This window comes from Hemiscyllium ocellatum, chromosome 3, assembly GCF_020745735.1.
Source record: "Hemiscyllium ocellatum isolate sHemOce1 chromosome 3, sHemOce1.pat.X.cur, whole genome shotgun sequence".
NCBI lineage: Eukaryota > Metazoa > Chordata > Chondrichthyes > Orectolobiformes > Hemiscylliidae > Hemiscyllium > Hemiscyllium ocellatum.
Window position 1 is genome coordinate 90231018 of NC_083403.1, and position 27442 is coordinate 90258459.

General features: G+C 43.5%; 1 protein-coding gene across 2 annotated transcripts in view; it reads right to left on the minus strand.

Annotated features, from left to right (window-relative positions):
- Nucleotides 1-27442, minus strand: part of gtf3c2 (general transcription factor IIIC, polypeptide 2, beta) — a 147463-nt gene that overhangs the window by 69408 nt on the left and 50613 nt on the right. For both annotated transcript variants that reach the window (XM_060851781.1, XM_060851791.1), the window contains exons 8-9: nt 20672-20783; nt 18878-18995 (exon numbers count right to left, since the gene is read on the minus strand). In XM_060851781.1, coding sequence (XP_060707764.1) covers nt 18878-18995; nt 20672-20783 — 230 coding nt within the window. The remainder of the gene's footprint in view (nt 1-18877; nt 18996-20671; nt 20784-27442) is intronic.

The window sequence follows — 27442 nt, forward strand, 5'->3', positions numbered from 1 at the left end:
TTTTAAAAACAGCAGGAATCCTTCAACAATCTTTGATTTTTAAAGTAGTTTTTTTTCCCATTTCAGTCCACAACACACCCAAAAATACAGAGAACTAAAATGATATAATGTTTATACATTTCATGAGACACTGGCACTCGTGATAGGAAATGAAGGAACTGCTGTGCAGTCTAACTTCAACTAGACCTGGGATCAGAACTCTAAATAAAAGGATAAATGGTGAAAATAAACATTTGACTATTAAGATAACATGACAGAAGTTTGAAAACAAACAAAAAAAGAGAAGAGTGGAACAATCAAAAATTGTGTTTTATTATCTATGGGCAAAGGTAAAATCAATAGGCAGAGAATACAGAAAATAGGAACAGAAAAACATAATTCAACACTTTGAGCCTGTTCCACCATTCAACATGATCATGGCTGATTGTCCAACTCTGTTCAGACTTTTGTCCCATATCCTTTCATATGTTTATCCCTAAGAAATATATCTATCTCCTTCTTGATTACATTCAATAAACATCAACTGCTTTCTATGGCAGAGACTTCCACAGGCTCATCCCTCTCTACCTAAAGAAATTTCTCAAGAGACATAAAAACTGCACATGCTGAAATCTAAAATAGGCAAGCAGAAGGCTGGAAGAACACAGCAAGCCAGGCAGCATCTGGGGATGGAGAAGTCTATGTTTAGGGTGTAACTCTTCTTCAGGAATGGAGTAGGAGGAGATACAGATAAAGAGAGAGTGAGGAAGGGTTTTATGTGGGGAGAGGGATGGAGTGGTGAGGTAGTGATAGGTGAACACAGGTAGCGGGTATGACCTGGTTGGTTGATGGGAGGAAAGAATCTGGTTGGTAGCTGGTAGGATTGGTTGGTCGTTGGAATGGAAGGTGGTGAGAGCGGGGGGTGGGGGTGGGGGTGGGAGTGGGGAGGTGGGAGAAGAGGTGGGAGCTGGAAAGGCAGTTTGGGATAGGAAGGAAGGTTATTTGAAATTGGAGAACTCAATGTTGAGTCCTTAGATTTTACTTAGATTTCTTACAGTGTGGAAACAGGCCCTTCAGCCCAACAAGTCCACACCGACTCGCTGAAGCGCAACCCACCCAGGCCCATTCCCCTATACTTACCCCTTCACCTTACACTACGGGCAATTTAGCATGGCCAATTCACCTAACCTGCACATTTTATTTTTGGTTTGTGGGAGGAAACCAGAGCACCCGGAGGAAACCCACGCAGACACGGAGGGAATGTGCAAATTCCACACAGGGAGTCGCTTGAGGCGGGAATTGAACCCGGGTCTCTGGCGCTATGAGGCAGCAGTGCTAACCACTGTGCCACCGTGCTGCCCATTTATAAATACAGCATTCGAGTTTATCGGCAGAAACGGCAATGGTGGGATCGAACCCACGCCTCTTTTGAGACTGGAACCTAGATCCAGCGCCTTAGACCGCTCGGCCACGCTGCCAGCCTCTGGCCTGTAGGCTGCCCAGGCAGAAGATAAGGTGCTGTTCCTTTCAGTTGTGGTCTAAGTCACTGTGGCAATGGAGAAGGTTGAGGATGGACATGTTGGTGAGGGAATAGGAAGGATAATTGAATGGGAGGTCAAGTGGGTCCTTGCAACTGAGATGCTTAGCAAAATGTGCCTTTAGTTTACTTTTGGTCTCACTAACGTAGAGAAGACCACATCAGGAGCTCTGGATGTAGTAAACTGGTTGGAAAGGCACGTGAAACTCTGTCTTGCCTGGAAGGACTGTTTGGGGCTCTGAATGGGGGTGAAGGGATTGGTGTGCTACCAGAGTTTGCATCTTTTCTGGTCGCAGGGGAAGATACTGGGAGGTTGGGCAGGGTTGGTGGGAAAATTGTGGCACGAATCAAGGAATGACGAAGGCAGCAGTCCTGGCGGAAGGCAGAGACTGGTGGGGGAGAGAAAGATGTTCTTGGTGGTGGGGTCTAGTTGGAGTTGGCGCAAGTTGTTTGAGCATGATATGTTAAATGAGGAGGCTGGGTTGGGTGGAAGGTGAGAACAAGGGGACACCGTCTTTATCACGTTTAGGGCCAGGGTATCAGTTTTGAGCAGTGGAGCAGGGAATGGAGGAGGTGCAGTGCACCCATCCAAACCCAATAAATACCTTATTATTCCGCCCACTAAAAACCTCCCCCACGCACTCTTTATCCGCAGCTCCCCCCACCCACATCACCATTCCTGAAGAAGGATTATACCTGAAACACTGACTTCTCCACCTCCAGATGCTGCCTGGCTTGCTGTGTTCTTCCAGTCTCCTGCTTGTCTGCTGAAGAAATTTCTCCTCAACTCAGTCCTTAATGCCCTACATCCTTAGCCTGTGGTTCCGGATTCTGGACTCAGGAACATCCTTCCTGCACTTACCCTGTCTAGTCCTATTATGAGATTGTATGAGATCCTACCTCATTCTTTTGAATTCCAGTCAATATTGTCCTAACCGATCCTCTTCATTCATCAGTCCTCCCATTCCAGGAATCAGTCTGGTAAACCTCTGTTCTATTCCCTCCATAGCCAAAAATTCCTTCCTCAGACGAGTAGACCAAAACTGCAGATAGTACTCCAGGTGTTGTCTCATCAAGGCATTGTACTCCTGCAACAACACATCCCTGCTTCTACACTCAATTTCTCTCACTCTGAAGGCCAACGTGCAATTTGCCTTCTTCACTAACTGCTCAACCTGCACATGTGTAATTAAGCCAACTGAAAAAAAAGGAATACCAGTGAAAACTAGGAATACAAAACAAAACTTTCAAGTAAAACAACAAATTATGGGTGCATTGAATATACAAATTGTAAGTAACAAACTGAATGAGGTGCAGGACAAATTAATTTTGGATGCTGTGGGTCTGGAGTCACATAACCGGACCAAGTAAGGATGACAGTTTTCTTCAGCTGATTAAAACAAAGCTGGATTACTGCAGTGTCTCTCTGACTGGCAGGAATATCTGTTCACTTCTACTGAGCAATTACATAAACAAACCAGTCTACCAATCAAGCTGCCAATCAATTCACTGTTGCAGAGACAGTTTTACAAATTCCCTATGAGAATTTTCTCTCTTCACCATGGTATCCTGTTCCCTTACCCGAATTATAGTGTGGGTTTTCAAAATGCCCTGCTACTACCTCCCTAATCATGAATTCTAACATTTTCATAATGAAAGATGTTAGATTAATTGGCCTGTAATTTCCTACTTTCTGCTTCCCCCCCTTTTTGGAAAAACTGATATCATGCATGCAGTTTTCCGGACACAGACTGTTCCAAAAGCTGAAATTTAGAAAGTTTATAACCAATCATTGTCTCTGTAGCCATTTCCTTTAAGATCCTAGGATGCAAGCCAAGAGTTGTAAACTTTTAAACACAATTAGTGTCCTTCTTCAGTACTTTTTCTCCAGTAATTAGAATTATCGAGATGTACAGCACTGAAGCAGACCCTTTGGTCCAATTAATCTATGCTGACCAGATATCTAACCCAATCTAGTCCCACCTGTCTTCTGGATTGGAGGAGATCATAAATCCGGGGAATCTGCTTTGTTGAAGTTGCCTATGCCCAGGGTGTGTTTATCAGATACTGCTATATTGGAACACATGATGAGTAGCAGTGAGATGATGTATTGTTTTGCTCAGTATTTGGAGGTCCGTATCCCTCCAAAGCCTTCCTATTCAAATATCCATCCAGATGATTTTTAAATATGCAATTGTACTAGTCTCCACCACTTCCTCTGGCAGCTTATTCCATAAACATATCACCCTCTGCATGAAAAAGTTGCCCCTTAGGTCTCTTTTATATCTTTCTCCTCTCACCCTCAACCCCCTCACCCTCTAACTCTGGACTCCCCAACCCAGGGAAAAGAGCTCGTCTATTTATCCTATTCGTGCTCCTTATGATTTTATAAACCTATATAAGATCACCCCTCAGTCTCCGATACGCAGGGAAAACAGCCCTAGCCTATTCAATTTCTCCCTATAGCTCAAATCCTCCAACCCTGGCAACATCTTTGTAAATCTTTTCTGAACCCTTACAACTTTCACAACATTGTTATCTGCCCATTGTTACCTCACCTCTTCAAAAGCAATACTTTGGCTAAAGTCAGCTGTAACAGTGCAAATTCAGTGTGATCGGAAATCGACAGCAATATCAAACTGGATTCTTTTCTGAAAGAGACACTTTTTACATAGCCTTCTCTTTGCTACTGCCATACGTGTTTCAGTCATCCACAGACAGTAACTACTGACAGCTCTGAACTGATGAGAAACAGTCTTGCTTCAGATCCAGCACAAGGTACACCAAGCCTACATAAGAGAGTTGTTCTCAATGAATGATGACACATTTGCATTCCATTCTGAAGAACACCTTCAGCTGAAAATGGTTAGACTCTGCCACAGAATCTTGTTCAATTATCGTAATCAGGAACATAAATATTCAGAATATTGCCATATTTGCATCTTCCAGCATTGACAAGGTGACAGGTGCGTAAGTGAACAAAAACATCCAATCCCTTAAAAGAGAATATTAGAAACTATGATAGGCATATGAACAGGAACGGTTTAGAGGGAGATGGGCCAAGGGCTGGAAAATGGGACTAGATTAACTGAGGACATGTGGTTGGCATGGACGAGTTGGATGGAAGGGTCTGTTTCCTTGCTGTACATCTCAATGACTCTATATGTTGCCCTGAGATAATTAGGCTTTACAATCACCAACAATCTGAAACCTGATGCTATATTCAACATATACATTGCAAAACTTTCAGTTGTTTGATCTAAGTTGAGCAACAGTGTGTCACACAACACCAAACTGACTGAGAATACCAAACTGCCAGATCTAGATCCTGTTATGCATAGACCAAATCCCCTGGAAACATATCAAGGAGATAGCTTAGACCCCAATTTTTATCTTATTTAAAAACAAAGATAATGCACTGTATTCCAGATAAGATTTGATTGGTCAAACTACTAAGCTAAGGAAAACAAACTTTATTTTTACACACCAAAATACAAAAAAAAGGCCTAACTAACTCTGATCGAAATACTGAGCAAAACAATACATCATCTCATTGCTACTCATCATGTGTTCCAATATAGCAGTATCTGATAAACACACTCTGGGCATAGGCAACTTCAACAAAGCAGATTCCCCTGATTTATGAACGCCTCCAATCCAGAAGAAAGGGCAAACCAAAAGAATAAAGCCAGCAGCAGAAAGAGAACAAGCATTTTGCAGAAGGGGAGGAGGGGTAGTGGTGGTGGTGGTGGGGGGGGTGAAAGAGAGAGGGGGAGAGGAGAGAGAGAGAGAGAGAGAGAGAGAGAGAGAGAGAGAGAGAGAGAGAGAGAGAGAGAGAGAGAGAGAGAGGGGGAGAGGAGAGAGAGAGAGGGGGAGAGGAGAGAGAGAGAGGGGGAGAGGAGAGAGAGAGAGGGGGAGAGGAGAGAGAGAGAGGGGGAGAGGAGAGAGAGAGAGGGGGAGAGGAGAGAGAGAGAGGGGGAGAGGAGAGAGAGAGAGGGGGAGAGGAGAGAGAGAGAGGGGGAGAGGAGAGAGAGAGAGGGGGAGAGGAGAGAGAGAGAGGGGGAGAGGAGAGAGAGAGAGGGGGAGAGGAGAGAGAGAGAGGGGGAGAGGAGAGAGAGAGAGGGGGAGAGGAGAGAGAGAGGGGGAGAGGAGAGAGAGAGAGGGGGAGAGGAGAGAGAGAGAGAGAGAGAAAGAAAACTGGCTACCGGATAACAACCTTGTGGACACCCTTACCTCAAGAACAAAGGTGCATGTAAATGAAACATGAAGATGGCATACACTGACAACTGAGAGAAATTCACTGCTGTGATAAATAAAACACAAACATAGCATGGGGTCAGGAGGGCGCACTACAAATTTCAAATTTGAGTATTCCTGGAAAAAATAATTTACATTCTTTTGAAACTTTATTTTGTTTTGCACTTTGACAGGTCAGATTTGCAAGAATGCTAAATCTTAAAGGGAACAATTCATACTGAAGAGAGGGGGATCCTGATTGGTTGGCAAGTGAATTCCAAGTCCTCTGACTCAAGAGTCCAATTGCCAAACAGTCAACAATCTCTCCACATGCAGTCTACAGTTCCACATGTTTCATTTGTGTTAACGTCATCTGGGTACCAGTATAATGTGAATGTGTTGGGTAAATCTGACAGCAATGTCCTGACTTTTATGTTATACTGCATACGTATGGACACTAGATATCATTCTCCAATTTATTCACATTCAAGCTGTGTGCCCTAGATCCTACTATTATCTTAAGTTTATGTTCTAAAATCATAAGACTGAAAGAAATAGGAGATGGAATAGACCAACTTTCCTGTCTGTCCTTCATAACCCTTGAGCTCTTTGCGAAATCTGAGCTTCAAAAGGTAGGAGAGGTAGGCAGGTAGTGCAGGAGTCTTCTGTGGCTATCCCCATTTCAAAAAACATGCTGTTTTGGAAAATGTAGGGGGTGATGGACTCTCGGGGGAATGTAGCACGATCAGCCAAATTTCTGGTATCAAGACAAGCTCTAATGCAATGAGGGGTATGCCAGGTTCCAAGTGAGTGATTGTGTTAGGGGACCTTCTAGTCAGAGGCACAGACAGACATTTCTGATGCCAGCAGCGAAAAATCAGAATGGTGTGTTGCCTCCCTGATGCCAGGATCAAGGATGTCTCAGAGAAAGTCCAGAATGTACTCAAAGGGGAGAGGGACCAGCAGGAGGTCATTGTACACAATAGAACCAATGACATAGGAAGGGAAAAGGATGAGATTCTGAAGGGAGAATATAGGCAGTTAGACAGGAATTTAAAAAGTCTTCAAAGGGAAGCAATATCTGGATTATTCCCAGTGTTACGAGCTAGTGAGGGGAGGAATAGAAGGATAAAGTAGATGAATACATGACTGAGGAGCTGGTATATGGGAGAAGGGTTCACATTTTTGGATCACTGGAATCTCTTCTGGGGTGGAAGTGACCTGTACAAGGAAGATTGATTGAACCTGAATCATAATATACTGGCTGGGAGAATTGCTATAGCTGCTCGGGGTATTTAAACTAGTAAGGTCGGGGGGGAGGAGCCAAGAGTGATAATGTGGAAAGAGATCAATCGGACACGGGTACAGTTGAGAAAAGAAGCGACTCAGTCAGGGTGGGCAGGGACAAAGCAGAGAACAAGATAGGACTGATTAATTAAATTGCATTTATTTCAATGCAAGAGGCCTAACAAGGAAGGCAGATGAATTCAGGGCATGATTACAAACATGGGACTGGGATATCATAGCAATTGCAGAAACATGGCTCACAGATGGGCAGGACTGGCAGCTTAATGTGCCAGGATACAAATGCTATAGGAAGCAAGAGAGAATGGGGAGTGGCATATTTGATAAGGAATAGCATTTCAGCTGTACTTGGAGGATATTTCTGGAAATACATCCAGGCAAGTTATTTGGGTGAAACTGAGAAATAAGAAAGGGGCAATCACCTTATTGGGATTGTATGATAGACCCCCTAATAGTCAGCCGGAAATTGAGAAACAAATTTGAACGGAGATCTCAGTTATCTGCAAGAATAATAGGGTGGTTATGGTAGGGGGTGTTATCTTCCCAAACACAGACTGGGACTGCCATTGTGTTAAGGGTTTAGATAGAGAGGAATTTGTTAAGTCTGTACAAGATGTTCTGATTTAGTATGTGAACATATTTACAAGAGAAATTGCAAAACCTAACTTACTCTTGAGAAATAAGGCAGGGCAGATGACTGAGATGTCAGTGGGGGAGCTTTGAGACCAATGACCATAATTCTATTAATTTTAAAATACTGATGGAAAAAGATAGACCAAATCTAAAAGCTGAAGTTCTAGATTGGAGGAAGGCTAATTTTGACGGTATTAGGCTAGAACTTTTAAAAACCGATCGGGGCAGATGTTCGCAGGTAAAGTTACGGCTGGAAAATGGGAAGCCTTCAGAAACTAGATAACAAAAGACTAGAGACGTTATATTCCTGTTAGGATGAAAGGAAAGGTTGGTAGATGTAGGGAATGCTGGATGATGAGTGAAATTGAGGGTTTGGTTAAAAAAAAGGAAGAATGTGTCAGGTATAGGCAGGAGAGATTGAGTGAATCCTTGGAAGAGTACGAAGGCAGTAGGAGTATACTTAAGAGGGAAATTAGGAGGGCAAAAAAGGGACATGAGATAGCTTTGGCAAATGCAATTAAAGAGAATCCAAAGGGTTTTTACAAATACATTAAGGACAAAAGGGTGATTAGGAAGAGAATAGGGCTCCTCAAAGATCAGCAAGGCAGCCTTTGTGTGCAGTTGCAGGAGATTGGGGAAAAACTAAACAAGTATTTCGCATCAGTGTTTACTGTGGAGAAGGACATGGACAATATAGAGTGTAGGGAAATAGACGGTGACATCTTGAAAAATATTAGAGGTGGTGGTACTGGATGTCTTGAAACGCAGGACCTGATCAAGTATACCCTGGAACTCTGTGGGAAGCTAAGGAAGTAATTGCTGGGCCTCTTACTGAGATATTTGTATCATCGATAGTCACAGCTGAGGTGCTGGAAGACTGGAAGTTGGCTAACACGGTTCACTATTTAAGAAAGGTGTTAAGGTCAAGCCAGGGAACTATAGACCGGTTAACCTTACTTCAGTGGTGGGCAAGTTGCTGGAAGGAATTCTGAGGGACAGGATTTGCAGGTATTTGAAAAGGCGAGGACAGGTTAGGGATAGTTAACATGGCTTTGTGCGTGGGAAATCATGTCTCACGACTTGATTGAGTTTTTTGAAGAAGTAACAAGGAAGATTGATGAGGGCAGAGCGGTGGACGTGATCTATATGGCTAGAAAGGAGGACCTGTTAGGGAGTATCAAGCACTAGGAAGGAAATTGAAGAATAGGTCCTCGTGGGTCATAATCTCTGGATTGCTGCCCGAGGCTAATTGGCATAAGGATAAGAAAATTAGGGAGGTAACCACGTGGCTAAGAGATTGGTGTGGGAAAGAGGAATTCCATTTCATGGGACATTGGTATCAGTTTTGAAACCGGGGCAATCTGTACCAATGGGACGGTCTCCACCTGAACCAATCTGGAACCCGGGTTCTAGCGAAAAGGATAAATAGAGTGGTCACTAGAACTTTAAACTTGTGAGTCAGAGGGAAGGGAAAGGGAAAGCAACAGGGAGTATGAAGTCAAGTAGAAAGATAAGCAGCAAGGTAGCATGTGTGCAGGATTTAAGTTCAAGGCAGACTAGGAATGAAGCAAAAAGGAAGGATAACTTAGGACATATTACTAGAGGTGATGAGGATAAGAAAATTAGCACTAAGGTGCATTACCTGAATGCTCGTGGCATTCGTAACAAAGATTAATTAACAGCACAAATCATCTTGAATGATTATGATGTGGTACGCTTCACAGAGATGTGGTTGCAGGGGGTTCAGACTGGCAGTTAAGCATGCAAGGATTTACAATTTATCGAAAAGAGGGGGAAGTGGGCAGAGGGGGCGGGGTTGCCTAGTTAGTTAAGAATGAAATTAAATCCATGGCACTGAATGACATATGGTCAGATGACTTGGATTCTGTGTGGGTGGAGTTGAGAAACCACAAAGGCAAAAAAAAACCATAATGGGAGTAATGTACAGACCTCCCAGCAGTGGTCAGGACTGGGGGTGCAAGATGTACCAGGAAACAGATAGGGCATGTCAGAAAGGCAAGGTCACGGTGATCAGGGGGGACTTCAACATGCAAGCTGACGAGGTGAATATATTGCTGGTGGATCCAAAGAAAGGGAATTCATGGAATGCTTACAGAATGGCTTTTTGGAACAGTTTGTGATGAAGGTCACAAGGAAGCAGGCTATTCTGGACTTAGTGCTATGTAATGAGCCAAACTTTATAAAAGATCTTAAAGTAAGGAACACTTAGGAGACAGCAATCATAATATGGTAGAATTCAGTTTGCAGTTTGAAAGAGAGAAGGCAAAATCGGATGCAATGGTGTTACAATTAAATAAAGGTAATTACAAGGGCGAGAGAGAGGAATTGACGAAAATCGACTGGAAGCAGAGCCTACTGAGGAAGGCAGAAGAGTAACAATCACAGGAGTTTCTGGGTGTGATTGAGGACACAGAAATTCATCCCAAAGAAAAGAAAGATTCTCTGGGGGGGGGGGGGGGGGGGTTGGGGGTGGAAACGGAATTACACAGCCATGGCTGACAAAGGAAGTCAGGAAATGTATCTAGGAAAAGACTGAGCCTATAAAGTAGCGAAAAGCACTAGGAAATCAGAAGATTGGGAAGACTACAAAAACAAACAGAGGATAACAAAGAGAGAAATAAGGAAAGAGAGGATCAAATGTGAAGTTAAGCTAGCCAGTAATATTATAAATGATAGTAAAAATTTTTTTCAAAACATAAAAAAAGGCAAAAGTAGAAAGTGAGTGGCTCCAAATTGATGCAGGAAGGCTAGTGATGGAAGATGAGGAAATAGCTGAAAAACTTAATAAATACTTGGTGTGTCAGTCTCCACAGTGCAAGACATGAGTAACATGCCAACAATTAGGGAGAGTCAAGGGGCAGAGTTGAGTATGGCAGCCATTACAAAAGAGAAAATACTAGAAAAGCTAAAAGGTCTAAAAATTGATAAATCTCCTAGCCCAGATGGGCTACATCCTAGAGTTCTGAGGGAGGTGGCTGAAGAAATAGCAGAGGCATTAGTTGTAATCTTTCAAATATCACTGGAGTCAGGGAAAGTTTCAGATGATTGGAAAATCGCTGTTGTAACCCCCTTGTTCAAGAAAGGGTCAAGACAAAAGATGGAAAATTACAGGCGGATTAGCCTAATCTCAGTTAAAGGTAAAATTCTAGAATCCCTGTCATTAAGAATGAGGTTTCTAAATTCTTGGAAGTGAAGGGTCGGATTAGAAGTAGGAGGTTGTGTCTGTCAAATCTGTTAGAATTCTTTGAAGAGGTAACAAGTAGATTAGATTAGGTTAGATTACTTACAGTGTGGAAACAGGCCCTTTGGCCCAACAAGTCCACACTGACCCGCCAAGCGCAACCCATCCATATCCCTACAATTACCCCTTACCTAACACTAGGGCAATCAGCATGGCCAATTCACATCTTTGGACTGTGGGAGGAAACCGGAGCACCCGGAGGAAACCCACGCAGACACAGGGAGAATGTGCAAACTCCACACAGTCAGTCGCCTGAGGCGGGAATTGAACCCGGGTCTCTGGCGCTGTGAGGTAGCAGTGCTAACCACTGTGCCACCGTGCCGCCCCTAGCTTAGACCAGGGAAACCCAGAGGGTGTTATCTATCTCGACTTCCAAAAGGCCTCACGGGAGGTTGCTGAATAAGGTGAGGGCCCATGGCGTTCGAGGTGAGCTACTGGCATGGATTGAGGATTGGCTGTCTGACAGAAGGCTGAGAGTTGGGATAAAAGGTTCTTTTTCAGAATGGCAGCTACTGACAAGTGGTGTCCCGCAGGGTTCAGTATTGGGACCGCAGCTGTTCACTTTATATATTAATGATCTGGATGAAGAGAGTGAGGGCATTCTGGCGAAGTTCGCCGACGATATGAAGTTAGGTGGACAGGCAGATAGTTCTGAGGAGGTGGGGAGGCTGCAGAAAGATTTTGACAGTTTAGGAGAGTGGTCCAAGAAATGGCTGATGAAATTCAATGTGAGCAATTGCGAGGTATTGCACTTTGGAAAAAATAATGCAGGCATGGACTATTTTCTAAATGGCGAGAAACTTCATAAAGCCAAAGTACAAAGGGAGCTGGGAGTGCCAGTCCAGGATTCTGTGAAGGTTGACTTACAGGTTGAGTCCGTGGTTAAGAAAGCAAATGTAAATGTTGTCATTTATCTCAAGAGGGTTGGAATATAAAAGCAGTGATGTGCTACTGAGACTTTGTGAAGCTCTGGTTAGGCACCATTTAGAATACTGTGTCCAGTTTTGGGACCCACACCTCAGGAAAGACATACTGGCACTAGAGCGTGTCCAGTGCAGATGATCCTGGAATGGTAGGCCAAACATATAATGAATGGCTGAGGATCCTGGGATTGTATTCATTAAGGTTTAGAAGGTTGAGGGGAAACCTAATAGAAATTTAGAAGATAATGTGTGGCTTAGAAAGGGTGGACGCTGGATTTCTTTTCCATCAGGCAGGAATACTAGGACACGTGGGCACAGCCTTAGAATTAGAGGGGATTAATTTAGAACGGAAATGAGGAGACTTTTCTTCAGCCATAGAGTGGTGGGCCTGTGGAATTTATTGTCATGGAGTGCAGTGGAGGCCGGGATGTTAAACGTCTTCAAGGCAGAAATCGATAAATTCTTAATCTCGCAAGGAATTAAGGGATACGGGAAGAGTGAGGGTAAGTGGCATTGAAATGCTCATCAGTCATGATTGAATGGCGGCATGGACTTGATGGGTTGAATGGCCTTACTACTACTCCTATGTCTTATGGTCTTACAGACGTTTATAAAATTAATGAGGGGCATGGATAGGGTAAATAGATAGTCTTTTCCCGGGGATGGGGAAGTCGAGAACTAGAGGGCCATGTGTGTATGGAATGAACTGCCAGAGGAAGTGGTGGAAACTGGTACAATTACAACATTTAAAAGGCATCTGGATGGGTATATGAATAGGATTGGTTTGTGACACAATATCTAGATAGGCAAACAAGAGGGTGAGGCAGCATTGGATTTGGTACTGGGTAATTAGCCAAGCCAGTTGTTAGATTTGGAGGTAGGAGAGCACTTTGCTGGTAGTCATCACAATTTGGTTACATTTACTTTAGCAATAGAAAGGGATAGGCATATACCGCTGGACAGGAGTTATAGCTGGTTGAAAGGCAATTATGATGCAATTAGACAAGATTTAGGATGTATAGAATGGGCACAATTGAAATGTGGAGCTTGTTTAAGGAACTGTTACTGTGTGTCCTTGATAAGTATGTACCGTTCAGGCAGGTCAAGTGAGGGAACAGTGGTTTACTAAAGAAATTGAATCTCTCGTCAAGAGAAAGAAGGCAGCTTATGTCAGGATGAGATGTAAAGGCTCAGTTAGGGAACTTGAGAGTTACAAGTTAGCCAGGAGAGGACATGAGAAGTCTTTAGCAGGTAGGATCAAGGAAAATCCTAAAGCTTTCTATAGGTATGTCAGGAATAAAAGAGTGACTAGAGTAACATTAGGGCCAATCAAGGACAGTAACGGGAAGTTGTGCGTGGAGTCCGAGGAGATAGGAGAGGCACTAAATGAATATTTTTTGTCAATAGTCACACCAGAAAACGACAATGTTGTCAAGGAGAATACGGAGATACAGGCTATTAGACTAGACAGGATTGAGGTTCATAAGGAGGAGGAGTTAGCAATTCTGTAAAGTGTGAAAATAGGTAAGTCCCCTGGACTAGATGGGGTTTATCCAGGATTCTCTGGGAAGCTAGGGAGGAGATTGCAGAACCTTTGGCTTTGATCTTTACATCATCATTGTTTACAGGAATAATGCCAGAAGACCAGAGGATAGCAAATGTTGCCCCTTGTTCAAGGAAAGCAGGGACAATCCTAGTAATTATAGATCAGTGAGCCTTGGTTTGGTTAAGTGTTGGAAAGGACTATAAGAGATAGGATTTATTGTCATCTAAAAAGGAATAATTTGATTAGGAATAGTCAACATGTTTTGTAAAGGGTAGGTCGTGCCTCATAAACCTTATTGAGTTCTTTGAGAAGGTGACCAAATAGGTGAACAAAGGGAAAGGGGTTGATGTGGTGTATATGGATTTCAGTGTTTGATAAGGTTCCCCATGGTAGGCTATTGCAGAAAATTTGGAGGTATGGGACTGAGGGTCAATTAGCGGTTTGGATCAGAACTTGGCTCGCTGAAAGATGAGAGGGTGGTGGTTGATACCCAAAGATGGGGATGCAATGAAAGTTTATGGCAATAAAAACATTATGAATACCCCACACACCAAATTACTTTGTCTCTGCAGTCCCATTTTCAGTATAAACTGGATGGTGGTGAGACAAGCACGGTGGCACAGTGGTTAGCACTGCTGCCTCACAGCGACAGAGACCCGGGTTCAATTCCCGACTCAGGCGACTGACTGTGTGGAGTTTGCACGTTCTCCCCGTGTCTGCGTGGGTTTCCTCCGGGTGCTCCGGTTTCCTCCCACAGTCCAAAGATGTGTGGGTCAGGTGAATTGGCCATGCTAAATTGCCCGTAGTGTTAGGTAAGGGGTAAATGTAGGGGAAAGGGTGGGTTGCGCTTCGGTGGGTCGGTGTGGACTTGTTGGGCCGAAGGGCCTGTTTCCACACTGTAAGTAATCTAATCTAAAAGTCCACACTGACCCGCCAAAGTGCAACCCACCCATTCTCCTACATTTACCCATTTACCTAACACTACGGGCAATTTAGCACGGCCAATTCACCTGACCTGCCCATCTTTGGACTGTGGGAGGAAATCCACGCAGACACGGGGAGAATGTGCAAACTCCACACAGTCAGTCGCCTGAGTCGGGAATTGAACCCGGGTCTCTGGCGCTGTGAGGCAGCAGTGTTAACTGAACACTGTATCCACAGTACACAGAATCTACTACAGTATTCTATTATTCTGCTTAAGTAAGTTCCTTAAAGCTTCCAGGCTTTTTGCAGAGCTGAAACAAATGGTAGTGGTTCAGGATATATAATTGTGATCCAAAACTAGAAGGCAGAAATTCTCCATCTAAAAAAGCCTAGCTTGACTTTGCAGACAGAAGCAAAGTTGGCTTTTTGAGTCATCTGGCCTTGGCTGTCTGCCTTTCTCCAACTCTCTCACTGCAAATGAGTTAGATGCATGACCTAAAGCCCATAATTTTCCCCAGCCCTCAAAACATGTTGCCACTTTATATTGCAAGTCAAAACAAAGCAGTAGAACTTTTTATGCCCTCTTCCAACTCATTATGATATCTACCTGCTGCCAGCACCAGTAATTCACCCTGTTATGAAGACATCACCAGTGAAAATAAAGGAGACAGATTGACTTTTCCTATTTTTAGCTTTGTGATCAAGGATACATAGGACAGCAAAGTATTCCCTCAATCTTACATCTATTTGCATCTAGGCTCAGCATTAGTTTATCTCATTATTTATATTTATAATGTTGTACAGCATAGAAACACACCCTTCAGTCCAATTCATCCATGCCAACCAGATATCCATTTGCCAGCATTTGGCCCATACTTCTCTAAACCCTTCCTATTCATGTACCCATCCACGTGACTTTAACAACATCCAGATGTAATTGTACCAGCCTCCACACTTCCTCTGGCAGCTCATTCCATACATGCATGACTCACTGCTTCAAAAGGTTGCCTCTTTTTAATATCCTTCCCCTCTCACCAAAAACCTACGCCCTCTAGTTCTGGGCTCACCCCATCCATGCCCTTCATAATTTTATAAACCTCTATCAGGTCTGATGGGCAGAGGGGGTGGGGTGGCCTTGTTGGTAAGGGAGGATATTCAGTCCCTTGCGCGGGGGGACCTAGAGCCAGGGGATGTAGAGTCAGTGTGGATAGAGCTGCGAAATACTAAGGGTAAAAAGAGCCTCTTGGGATCATCTACAGGCCCCCAAACAGTTGTCTGGATGTCGGATGTAAGTTGAATCAGGAGCTGAAATTGGCCTGTGGTAAAGATGTTACTACAGTTGTTATGGGGGATTTTAACATGCAGGTAGACTGGGAGAATCAGGATGGTATTGGACCTCAAGAAAGAGACTTTGTGGAGTGCCTCAGATGGATTCTTAGAGCAGCTGGTGCTGGAGCCAACCAGGGAGAAGGCAATTCTGGATCTAGTATTGTGTAACGAACCAGAATTGGTCAGAGACCTCGAAGTGAAGGAGCATTGGGAAGTAGTGACCATAATACATTAAGCTTCAATCTGCAATTTGAGAGGGAGAGGATACAGTCAGAAATGACAGTACTTCTGTTGAATAAAGGGAACTATGGAGCTATTAGGGAGGAGCTGGCCAAAGTTCAGTGGTGCAATACCTTAGCAGGGATGACTGTGGAGGAACAATGGCGGATATTTCTGCGTATAATGCAGAAGTTGCAGGATCACTTCATTCCTAAAAGGAAGAAAGATCCCAGGAGGAAGCATGGGCAGCCGTGGCTGACGAGGGAAGTTAAGAAACATATAAAGCTAAAAGAGAAAAAGTATAACATAACAAAGATAAGTGGGAAAACAGAGGACTGGGAAGCTTTTAAAGAACAACAGAGGATTACTAAGAAGGAAATACGCAGAGGAAAAATGAGGTACGAAGGTAAACTGGCCAATAATATAAAGTAGGATAGTAAAAGCTTTTTTAAGTATGTGCAAGGCAAAAAAATGGTTAGGACTAAACTTGGGCCCTTGAAGACAGAAACAGGGGAATATATTACAGGGAACAAAGAAATGGCAGAAGAATTAAATGGGTACTTCAGATCTGTGTTCACTGGGGAAGACACAAGCAATCTCCCTGAGGTAACAGTGGCTGAAGGACCTGAACTTAAGGGAAATCTATATTTGCCAGGATTTGGTGTTGGAGAGACTGTTAGGTCTGAAGGTTGATAAGTCTCCGGGGCCTGATGGTCTACACCCCAGGGTACTGAAGGAGGTGGCTCGGAAAATCGTGGATGCTTATTTTCGCGGTGATTATTTTCCAGAGTTCGATAGATTCGGGGTCGGTTCCTGAGGATTGGAGGGTGGCTAATGTTATACCACTTTTCAAAAAAGGTGGGAGAGAGAAAGCAGGAAATTATAGACCAGTTAGTCTGACCTCCGTGGTGGGGAAGATGCTGGAGTCTATTATAAAGGATGAAATTACGGCACATCTGGATAGTAGTAACAGGATAGGACAGAGTCAGCATGGATTTATAGAACATAGAACATAGAACATAGAAAAATACAGCGCAGTACAGGCCCTTCAGCCCTCGATGTTGCGCCGACCAAAGTCTACCTAACCTACACTAGCCCAATAACCTCCATATGCTTATCCAATGCCCGCTTAAATGACCATAAAGAGGGAGAATCCACCACTGCTACTGGCCCAGTGGCTACTGGCCCTTTATGAAGGGGAAATCATGCTTGACTAATCTTCTTGAATTTTTTGAGGTTGTAACTCTGAAGATGGGTGAGGGAGATCCAGTGAGTAAACTTAGGGCGCATGGTATTGGGGGCAAAGTACTAGATTGGATCGAAAATTGGTTGGCTGACAGGAAGCAAAGAGTAGTGATAAACGGCTCCATTTCGGAATGGCAGGCAGTGACCAGTGGGGTACCGCAGGGATCCGTGCTGGGACCGCAGCTTTTTACAATATATGTTAATGATAAAGAAGATCGTATCAGCAATAACATTAGCAAATTTGCTGATGATACAAAGCTGGATGGCAGGGTGAAATGTGATGAGGATGTTAGGAGATTACACAGGGTGACCTGGACAAGTTAGGTGAGTGGGCAGATGCATGGGAGATGCAGTTTAATGTGGATAAATGTATGGTTATCCACTTTGGTGGCAAGAACAGGAAGGCAGATTACTACCTAAATGGAATTAATTTAGGTAAAGGGGCAGTACAGAGAGATCTGGGTGTTCTTGTACACCAGTCAATGAAGGCAAGCATGCAGGTACAGCAGGTAGTGAAGGCGGCTAACAGCATGCTGGCCTTCATAACAAGAGGAATTGAGTATAGAAGCAAAGAGGTGCTTCTGCAGCTGTACAGGGCCCTGGTAAGACCACACCTGGAGTACTGTGTGCAGTTCTGGTCTCCAAATTTGAGGAAAGACATTCGGGCTATTGAGGGAGTGCAGTGTAGGTTCATGAGGGCAATTCCTGGAATGGAGGGATTACCTTACACTGAAAGACAGAAGCGACTGGGCTTGTGTACCCTTGAGTTTAGAAGACTGAGAGGGGATCTGATTGAGACATAAGATTATGAAAGGATTGGACACTCTGGCAGCAGGAAACATGTTTCCGCTGATGGGTGAGTGCCGAACCAGAGGACACAGCTTAAAAATACGGGGTAGACAATTTAGGACAGAGATGAGGAGAAACTTCTTCACCCAGAGAATGGTGGCTATGTGGAATGCTCTGCCCCAGAGGGCAGTGGAGGCCCAGTCTCTGGATTCATTTAAGAAAGAGTTGGATAGAGCTCTCAAACATAGTGGAATCAAGGGTTATGGAGATAAGGCAGGAAGCGGATACTGATTAGGAATGATCAGCCATGATCATATTGAATGGCGGTGCAGGCTCGAAGGGCTGAATGGCCTACTCCTGCACCTATTGTCTATTGTCACCCCTTAGCCTCTGACCCTCCAGGGAAAATAGCCGTAGCTTATTCAGCCTCACCCTATAGTTCAAATCCTTCAATCCCAGCAACATCCTTGTAAATCTTTTCTGAAACCTTTCAAGTTTCACAATATCTTTGTGATAGCAGAGAGACCAGAATCAAATGCAGTATTCCAAAAGTGGCCTAACCAATGTCCTATATAGCTGCAAAATGACAGCCCAACTCCAACACGCAGTGCACTCACGAATAAAGGCATTGTACCAAATGCCTTCTTCACTATCCCGTCTACTTTGTACCTCAGCCGTCTAGGAACTATGTACCTACATGACAACTAGAAAATATAAACTAATTTCAAATATACTGTTTATCAATTATTTATGTTTCACATCTCAAAACAATTCTTCACAAATATAACCATTTAAAGGACTATTCTCCTTAGGAAGTAGCGATTATTAAATTCTCCACCAAAACAACAATATCTCACTATCATGGTGAGAAGGAATATCCACTTGTGCATGAAAATAACGAATGTCATACTGCAAATATAAATCACAACTAGTGTTTGCTAATCACCTGCCTTTTGAACACTTCGTTTTGTACATATTTAGACACTCGGGGTGTGGTAAACTGTAAACGACAACCTTTCCACTGGAAAATGCAGCTGCTAGCACACCAAGCCTCGCCATCTGAGGAATCTGGACAAAAAAATACAACAGATAAAAATCAATAAAGCTTTAACACTGCACTCATTGTGGCAGTTTTTAAACTTAGTAATAGCACATTCTTGGCTGAACCAGAAAATTGTGGGTACCCAAACATGGGAGCCTTTGAATAAGGCATTAAGCTTGGCCGAGAAAAAATCTTCGAGGAGAAAATGAGGACTGCAGATGCTGGAGATCAGAGCTGAAAATGTGTTTTCAGCATTTTCAGCATTAAGCTTGGCCTGTGATTTTGGAGGAATGGAAACATCCCATGGACTGCACGTTACAGGAGGGCTCGACTGCTCACCCCTCTGAAAGAAGGCCAGCTAGAAGTTAATGCACTGATTAACTGTGCAGCGTCACAGCCACAGCGTAAGAAACAGGAGGAACAGATTATACATTCAACCCCTCAAGTCTGCCCTGCTATTCAATCATGGGCGGCACGGTGGCACAGTGGTTAGCACTGCTGCGTCACAGCTCCAGAGACCCGGGTTCAATTCCCGACTCAGGCGACTGACTGCGTGGAGTTTGCACGTTCTCCCCGTGTCAGCGTGGGTTTCCTCCGGGTGCTCCGGTTTCCTCCCACAGTCCAAAGATGTGCGGGTCAGGTGAATTGGCCATGCTAAATTGCCCCTAGTGTTAGGTAAGGGGTAAATGTAGGGGTATGGGTGGGTTTCGCTTCGGCGGGTCGGTGTGGACTTGTTGGGCCGAAGGGCCTGTTTCTACACTGTAAGTCTAATCTAAAAAAAAGGTCATGGTTGGTCTCCCCTGAGAAGGTGATATCAGCTATAATTTTAAAAAAACAGGGGGACTTCTGCCCCTCAGCAAGAGGAAGCCCCACTCTCAGGAACTGCTGGCTAAACAGATTGGCTAGCAGTTCCACTCGTCATGGCAAGCTTAGTAATGGGTTTGAGCAGTGCATAATTCTGATCATCAGGTCTGCTCAAAGCCTAATTCACCCTTAATTAATTAAGTATAGCATGTAAGCTGTCAATTTTAGTGACTGCCTAGCTGGTATTGAATAGGGGTTAGTTCAGGAATGGGGAGGGAGGTGGTGGATTTTTTCACTTGCTCCCCACATTGAAAGCATACTAGTTGCAGGCATGTAAAATCCAGCTCTATACTTCTATTCCAAATGCAGCTGCATAAACAATCTGGTCAACATTGCTTGCTGATTCAAGGTTATATTGTCATTTATTTTATCGCTTTATCAAATATCTTGTCGGATATCTTTATATTACTAAAGTATCGCTAATTATGAAGCAGTGAATGTGAAGGACTGAATTCAAGTTCTTTATTAGACACATTTTTGATGTATGGGTTTTTGATGGTTTATGGGAAAAAGGGAGGAAAAGAAGAAAGTAATGTTAAGTATACATAGAAGTCATGATCTTAGTGAATGAAAGAGCAGACTCAAGAACAGACTAACATTATAAAAATACTTCCACAACAGAAATATATTTGATTAAAACATTTGAATGTGTACATTTACTTGGGAAACAAGGCCAGTTTTCCCTCAAGACAATTCAAAATTTCATAAGAGTAAGACAAACAACAATATTCCCATAATCTTTTCAAACAAATGTCAAATTCATTGATTAGTCTTCAAATGTCTCTTTTGAAAAAGAGTCACTTATAAGTAAATAATTTTAACTAAGCAGGTAGATTACCTTTCTAGTGGTTTCTGGCAGTTCCCATGCACCACTGGGACACCACTTCATATCCCAAATGCAACCGTACTCTGTGGCAATACCATAAGCTAAAGCAGCATTCACTTGAGGGCTATACATACAGCAAGAAGTTACAATTACTTCATTTTTTCAATATACAAATACAGGCTGCATGAGCTTTGATACTATGCAAAACAAAATCAGGAATTTATTACAAAAGAAATAGAACAAAGACACAGTAAAATTCACATTTCCCACATCAACCAAGAGACAAGGGACTGATATAGTGAGATGAGAGGATATAGGGTGGGGATCCTGTACTGTAATCATTCTGGGGGGAGGGATGTGTATATCTGTGTGTGAGTGTGGTGGTGAGATTTTACACACGCACATGTACATATATGCTTGAGGGGGATGGGGCTTTGCCCAGAAACCAACTGACGCTCATAAATAATCACCCATGGACATCATCCAACGTAGTATTTTATGCCCATGGAACTGAAAGGAGGTGTGTGTGTGTGTGCGTGCGTGTGCGTGTGCGTGTGCGTGTGCGTGTGTCTGTTTGTCTGTCGTGGGGGTTGTGAGCATGATAAATTGTGCGTGAGAGTGTCTGCGTGAGAGAGAGAGAGAGAGAGAGTGTCTTAAGTCTGTGAGGGGTGCATGTGAGTGTCTGTGTACGCGTCTGTGTGTACCTGTGTCCGTGTGTATGTGAGAGTGTGTGTGTGTGTGCAGGAATATCTGTGTGTGCGCGCAGTGCAATGGTGATCAGGTGATCACCATTGCACCACACACACTCACATACACACGGACACAGGTACACACAGACGCACACACAACCACACACACCCCCATATTCACACATGCACCCCCTCACAGACTTAAGACACTCTGCACTCAACACACACACACACACACTTTCTCACACTCACAACCCCTACCTCAGACAGACACGCACACACAAAGACCCACATGCACACACATGTTTTATGGGATGAATTTGTACTTGCAGAGTTACTTTGCACTTTGCTCAAAAACTGCACACATTCATGTAGAACTTTGAGCTCAACAACTGCATGAATTTATGTAAAACTCTGTTATCTCACTTTTCAGATTAGAATCAATCTAAACATCAGGTCATAGACAGAGAACACAGGGGGCTAACACCTTCAACATATTGTCTAGCTATCACCATTGTTAACAGCTAACCTGAGAATGCAACTTTTAACACATGAAAGAAGCGAAACTATCACTGTATTCTAATAGATGAAAGGCTTAACAGACAATCCATTTTTCAATGTATAATTTCAATTACATCACACTGCAAATTTTTGCTATGAATTCTGTGTTACGATCGCACCCTCCACTATCACCTGATGAAGGAGCGTCGCTCCAAAAGCTGGTGTGCTTCCAATTAAACCTGTTGAGACTATAACCTGGTGTTGAGAGATTTTTAACTTTGTACACCCCAGTCCAACACCCTAATCATGAATTTGACAAGCTTGCCTTACTGACATTCCTGCATTCCAGGCTCCAATGACATTCCTGAGCCTCCTGTATTACCAGCAGGAGTCACTGTTTTCTCTCTCTCTCACTGATTGGTCAACAGCTTGCAGAGCATAATACCCAGTGACCAGGATAAAATCCCAATGTCAACCAGACAAATGCCTCATTAGGACTCAATCATTTTGGGGTTTGGAATGACAGCAAAGGTGTTGTCAAAGGCTGTCCAGCTAGACAGGCCCCTTCTGCCAAGACAATTAAATACCAACAATAATATTTGATCAGCTCTACTGAAAACTAAAACCATTGGTTTCTTTCCCTATCAGAACCTCCTGTCTGATTTTATTGATTCAATATACCAGCTATTAGTTCAGACTGAATCATGCATAAAATCCTGACTGACAAAAAAAAATTGCAAACTCCAAAGCTTACTGATTACCAAGACCGTTTACCTCCAATTTCACAATATCGTTTGCCTCAGTCCCTAATTCACCATTGCTCCAACCCTTTACCTGTGCTTCTGTCTGTCTCCTCTAGGTGAAATATTTTCAATGACAGAACCTTTGCCTAACTCTCTCAACTATTACATTCCTGACAGGCCCTTCGGCCCAACAAGTCCACACCGACCCTCCGAAGAGCAACCCACCCAGACCCATTCCCCCTACATTTACCCTGACACTGCGGGCAATTTAGCATGGCCAATTCACCTGACCTGCACATCTTCGGACTGTGGGAGGAAACTGGAGTACCTGGAGGAAACATGGGGAGAATGGGCAAACTCCACACGGACAGTTGCCCGAGGCAGGAATTGAACCCGGGTCCCCGGCTAACCACTGAACCACCATGCCGCACCTTAGATTCCCTACAGTGTGGAAACAGGCCCTTCGGGCCAATAAGTCCACACCGACCCTCCGAAGCGTAACACCCCCCATCCCCTCCCACTAATGCACCTAACAACTATGCACAATTTAGCATGGCCAATTCACCTGACCTGCACATCTTTGGACTGTGGGAGGAAATCAACACAGACACGGGGAGAATGTGCAAACTCCACACAGCCAGCCATCCAAGGCTGGAATCAAACCTGGGACCCTGGTGCTGTGAGGCCACAGTGCTATACCACAGAGCCACCATGCTGCTCCTATTGCTTGGTAATTTTGATTTTTGTGATCCCTTTCCTGATGAGTACAGAGCAAAACAAATTGTCTTCTATTGCTCAGTGCAAGCTTTATAACTATGTATGTCTTCTTCTTGCTATGGTCAAATTTTAATTTTCTTTTTAAATATTCAACACGAATTCAATTCTGATTGGCTGAAATATCCGGATGTGAAAATTGCATTTATTTATTAACTATTATATACTTGTGCAGAGGTCGAATTTTTTTTAAGATTAGATTCCCTATAGTATGGAAACAGGCCATTTGGCCCAACAAGTCCACAGAGCAACCCACCCAGACCCATTTCCCGACCCTATGTTTACCTGACTAATGGGCAATTTAGCATGGCCAATTCACCTGACCTGCACATCTTTGGACTGTGGTTTTGAAGGTTGTTTTTTTAAAGCTGAAATTAGGGGATTGACTTATGCACCAAGTATTGTTTTTGAAGGAATTGAAATTCATGCTGCCGTTCAAAATACCATATTAGCAGAAGTCAGTTTGATCACACAACTAATCCCAGATAAAGAAGAATCCTAAATAGTTGCTGAATCCTAATCTTCTACTGTCCATCTTCCTGCCAGGTCTGAGTCAGGAACACAAATTTTCCTGAATTTGCCACATTCTCTGATACAGTAACACAGAGTTCCAATTTCTCTATAACGGTCAGGTGGATGGTTTCTTTGCCTACAGGCTGCAGCTCTGATTGACCTGTGGTCTGCCTATCAAGCAGGCAGGTGTTCTGATTGGTGGGCAGTGACGTCATTAGAGACAGGTGACTGGCACTGCCTCCCCGCCGTGCTTTGCACAGGGCCGTGCTGATGGAAGGCACTGGAGGTTCGTAGCCTAGCACTGAATTTGGGGAGAAGGGGGGTTACTCAACAAACTGTGCTCAAATTGAAGAAATGAAACTTAAACTGCTGTCGTGGTTCTGTTCGCCAAGCTGGGAATTTGTGTTGCAGATGTTTCGCCCCGTCTAGGTGACATCCTCAGTGCTTGGGAGCCTCCTGTGAAGCGTTTCTGTGATGTTTCCTCCGGCATTTATAACGGTTTGTCTCTGCCGCTTCCGATTGTCAGTTCCAGCTGTCTGCTGCAGTCCAGATCGACGTGTTTGTTGATAGAATCTGTGGATGAGTGCCATGCCTCTAGGAATTCCCTGGCTGTTCTCTGTTTGGCTTGTCCTATAATAGCTGCAAATGTGTTGCTGGTCAAAGCACAGCAGGTTAGGCAGCATCTCAGGAATAGAGAATTCGACGTTTCGAGCATAAGAATTCCTGATGAAGGGCTTATGCTCGAAACGTCGAATTCTCTATTCCTGAGATGCTGCCTAACCTGCTGTGCTTTGACCAGCAACACATTTGCAGCTGTGATCTCCAGCATCTGCAGACCTCATTTTTTACTCGAAGATCTTGTCCTATAATAGTAGTGTTGTCCCAGTTGAACTTACGTTGCTGGTCATCTGCGTGTGTGGCTACTAAGGATAGCTGGTCATGTCGTTTCGTGGCTAGTTGGTGTTCATGGATAAGAATTGTTAGCTGTCTCCTTGTTTGTCCTATGTAGTGTTTCGTGCAGTCCTTGCATGGGATTTTGGTTGGTTTTGCTCATGCTGGGTATCGCGTCCTTTGTCCTGGTGAGTTGTCCGAGAGTGGCTGTTGGTTTGTGTGCTGTTATGAGTCCTAGTGGTCGTAGTAGTCTGGCTGTCAGTTCAGAAATGTTCTTGATATATGGTAATGTGGCTAATCCTTTGGGTTGTGGCATATCCTCATTCCGTTGTCTTTCCCTTAGGCATCTGTTGATGAAATTGCGGGGGTATCCGTTTTTGGCGAATACATTGTAGAGGTGTTCTTCTTCCTCTTTTTGCAGTTCTGGTGTGCTGCAGTGTGTTGTGGCCCTTTTGAACAGTGTCTTGATACAACTTCTTGTGTGTGTTGGGGTGGTTGCTTTCGTAGTTCAGGACTTGGTCTGTGTGTGTGGTTTTCCTGTATACATTTGTGGTGAATCCTCCGTTCAATGCTCTCTGTACCATCACGTCTAGGAATGGGAGTTGGTTGTCCTTTTCTTCCACTCTAGTGAATCGGATTTCTGTAAGTGTGGCGTTGATGATCCAGTTTGTGTTTTCTGTGTTTTTAATTATTACAGAGGTGTCATCTACATACCTGACCCAGAGTTTGGGTTGAATTTGCGGTAAGACTGTTTGTTCTAATCTTTGCATTACAGCTTCTGCTATGAGTCCAGAGATGGGTGAGCCCATGGTGTGCTGTTGATTTGTTCATATATTTGGTTGTTGAATGTGAAGTGTGTTGTGAGGCACAGGTCCAGTTGTCTGAGTAAGCAGTCTTTGTTGATAGGTTCCCGTCTTGTTGTCTGTTCTGTACGTCCAGCAAATTGGCTATTGTTTCTCTGGCCAGGGATAGAGGTGTACAGCGCGGTTACATCGAATGAGACCATAGTTTCTTCCTTGTCTATATATATATATATTTCTGATGATGTCCAAGGATTCCTGTGTTGACTGTAAAGTGTGTTGGATCCGCTGATCAGGTGTTTCAGTTTCTGTTGTAGTTCTTTAGCCAGTTTGTGTGATGGTGTCCCTGGCAGCAATACGATGGGTCTGAGTGGGATGTCTGATTTGTGCACTTTAGGTCGTCCATAGAATCTGGGAGTAGTGTTGCTTTCAGGTTTCATTCTCTGTAGGTCAAACCTGGCTATCTGTCCATTTTTCTGCAGGTTCCTCAGTGTATCGTTTATCCTATTGATGGCACTCATCCATAGATTCTATCAACAAACACATCGACCTGGACCCAATATACCGGCCACTGCAGCGGACAGCTGGAACTGACAACTGGAAGCGGCAGAGACAAACCACTATAAATGCCAGAGGAAACATCACAGAAGCACTTCACAGGAGGCTCCCAAGCACCGAGGATGTCACCTATACAGGGGATGAAACGTCTGCAACACGAATTCCCAGCTCAGCGAACACAACCACAACAACAAGCACCCAAGCTACAAATCTTCTCACAAACTTTGAATTTAAACTGCACACCCACACTATTATTCTAAAGAAAGCACTAATCGTAAATTAACTCAGAATAATTACACCAATTCTGATTAATACAAAATTGAAATATAAAAGAGGCACAATGTATCCCGTAAAATTTTCTACATGACTGAATTTAATGTTATTCCTCATATTGCTTTGGAACAGTAAAAAAGCAATATAATGAAATAAAGAATTAATGATATACTGGTATGTAGCTAATACCTCTCACTTTCATTCAGATATAATGGCACAACTAAAGTGATTAACTTTTTAACGATATTAACATTTGGATGTATAGTGAACAAAGTACAATAAGTAACGATAGACTTAGTACTGGTCTGAAAAAATGAATGAATCAAAACGTGCTGTAGTAAACCAAATTCAGTAAGTAGAGTTAAGAATGAATACAATTTCATTTAAATGTGTTAATGGGAGCACGATTTATTTTCTTTATTAAGCAGATTAGATTAGACTTACAGTGTGGAAACAGGCCCTTCGGCCCAACAAGTCCACTCCGACCCGCCGAAGCGCAACCCACCCATACCCCTACATTTACCCCTTACCTAACACTATGGGCAATTTAGCTTGGCCAATTCACCTGACCTGCACATCTTTGTGACTGTGGGAGGAAACCAGAGCACCCGGAGGAAACCCACGCAGACACGGGGAGAACGTGCAAACTCCACACAGTCAGTCGCCTGAGTCGGGAATTGAACCCGGGTCTACAGGCGCTATGAGGCAGCAGTGCTAACCACTGTGCCACCGTGCCGCCCACATATTTTGTGAAAAATCAATGCAACTTCAGCAAAGTAAATTAATAGGAAAACACGGGTTCCTTCGTAAGAGATTTATAAAATGACACAGTAGGGTTGACTTATACACCAGATATATGGAAAATACAAGATTTCTGGGCCAAAATAAGTGGTCGACTTATACATGAGATCAACCTATACACAAGTATATACATTTTTTAAATAAATTGTATGGCTAATAATTGGCTCTGCAGACATTTGAAGTGTTTTAATGCTTTTAACTATGCTAACAATCATGATTGAAAATATATTGAAAATGAAT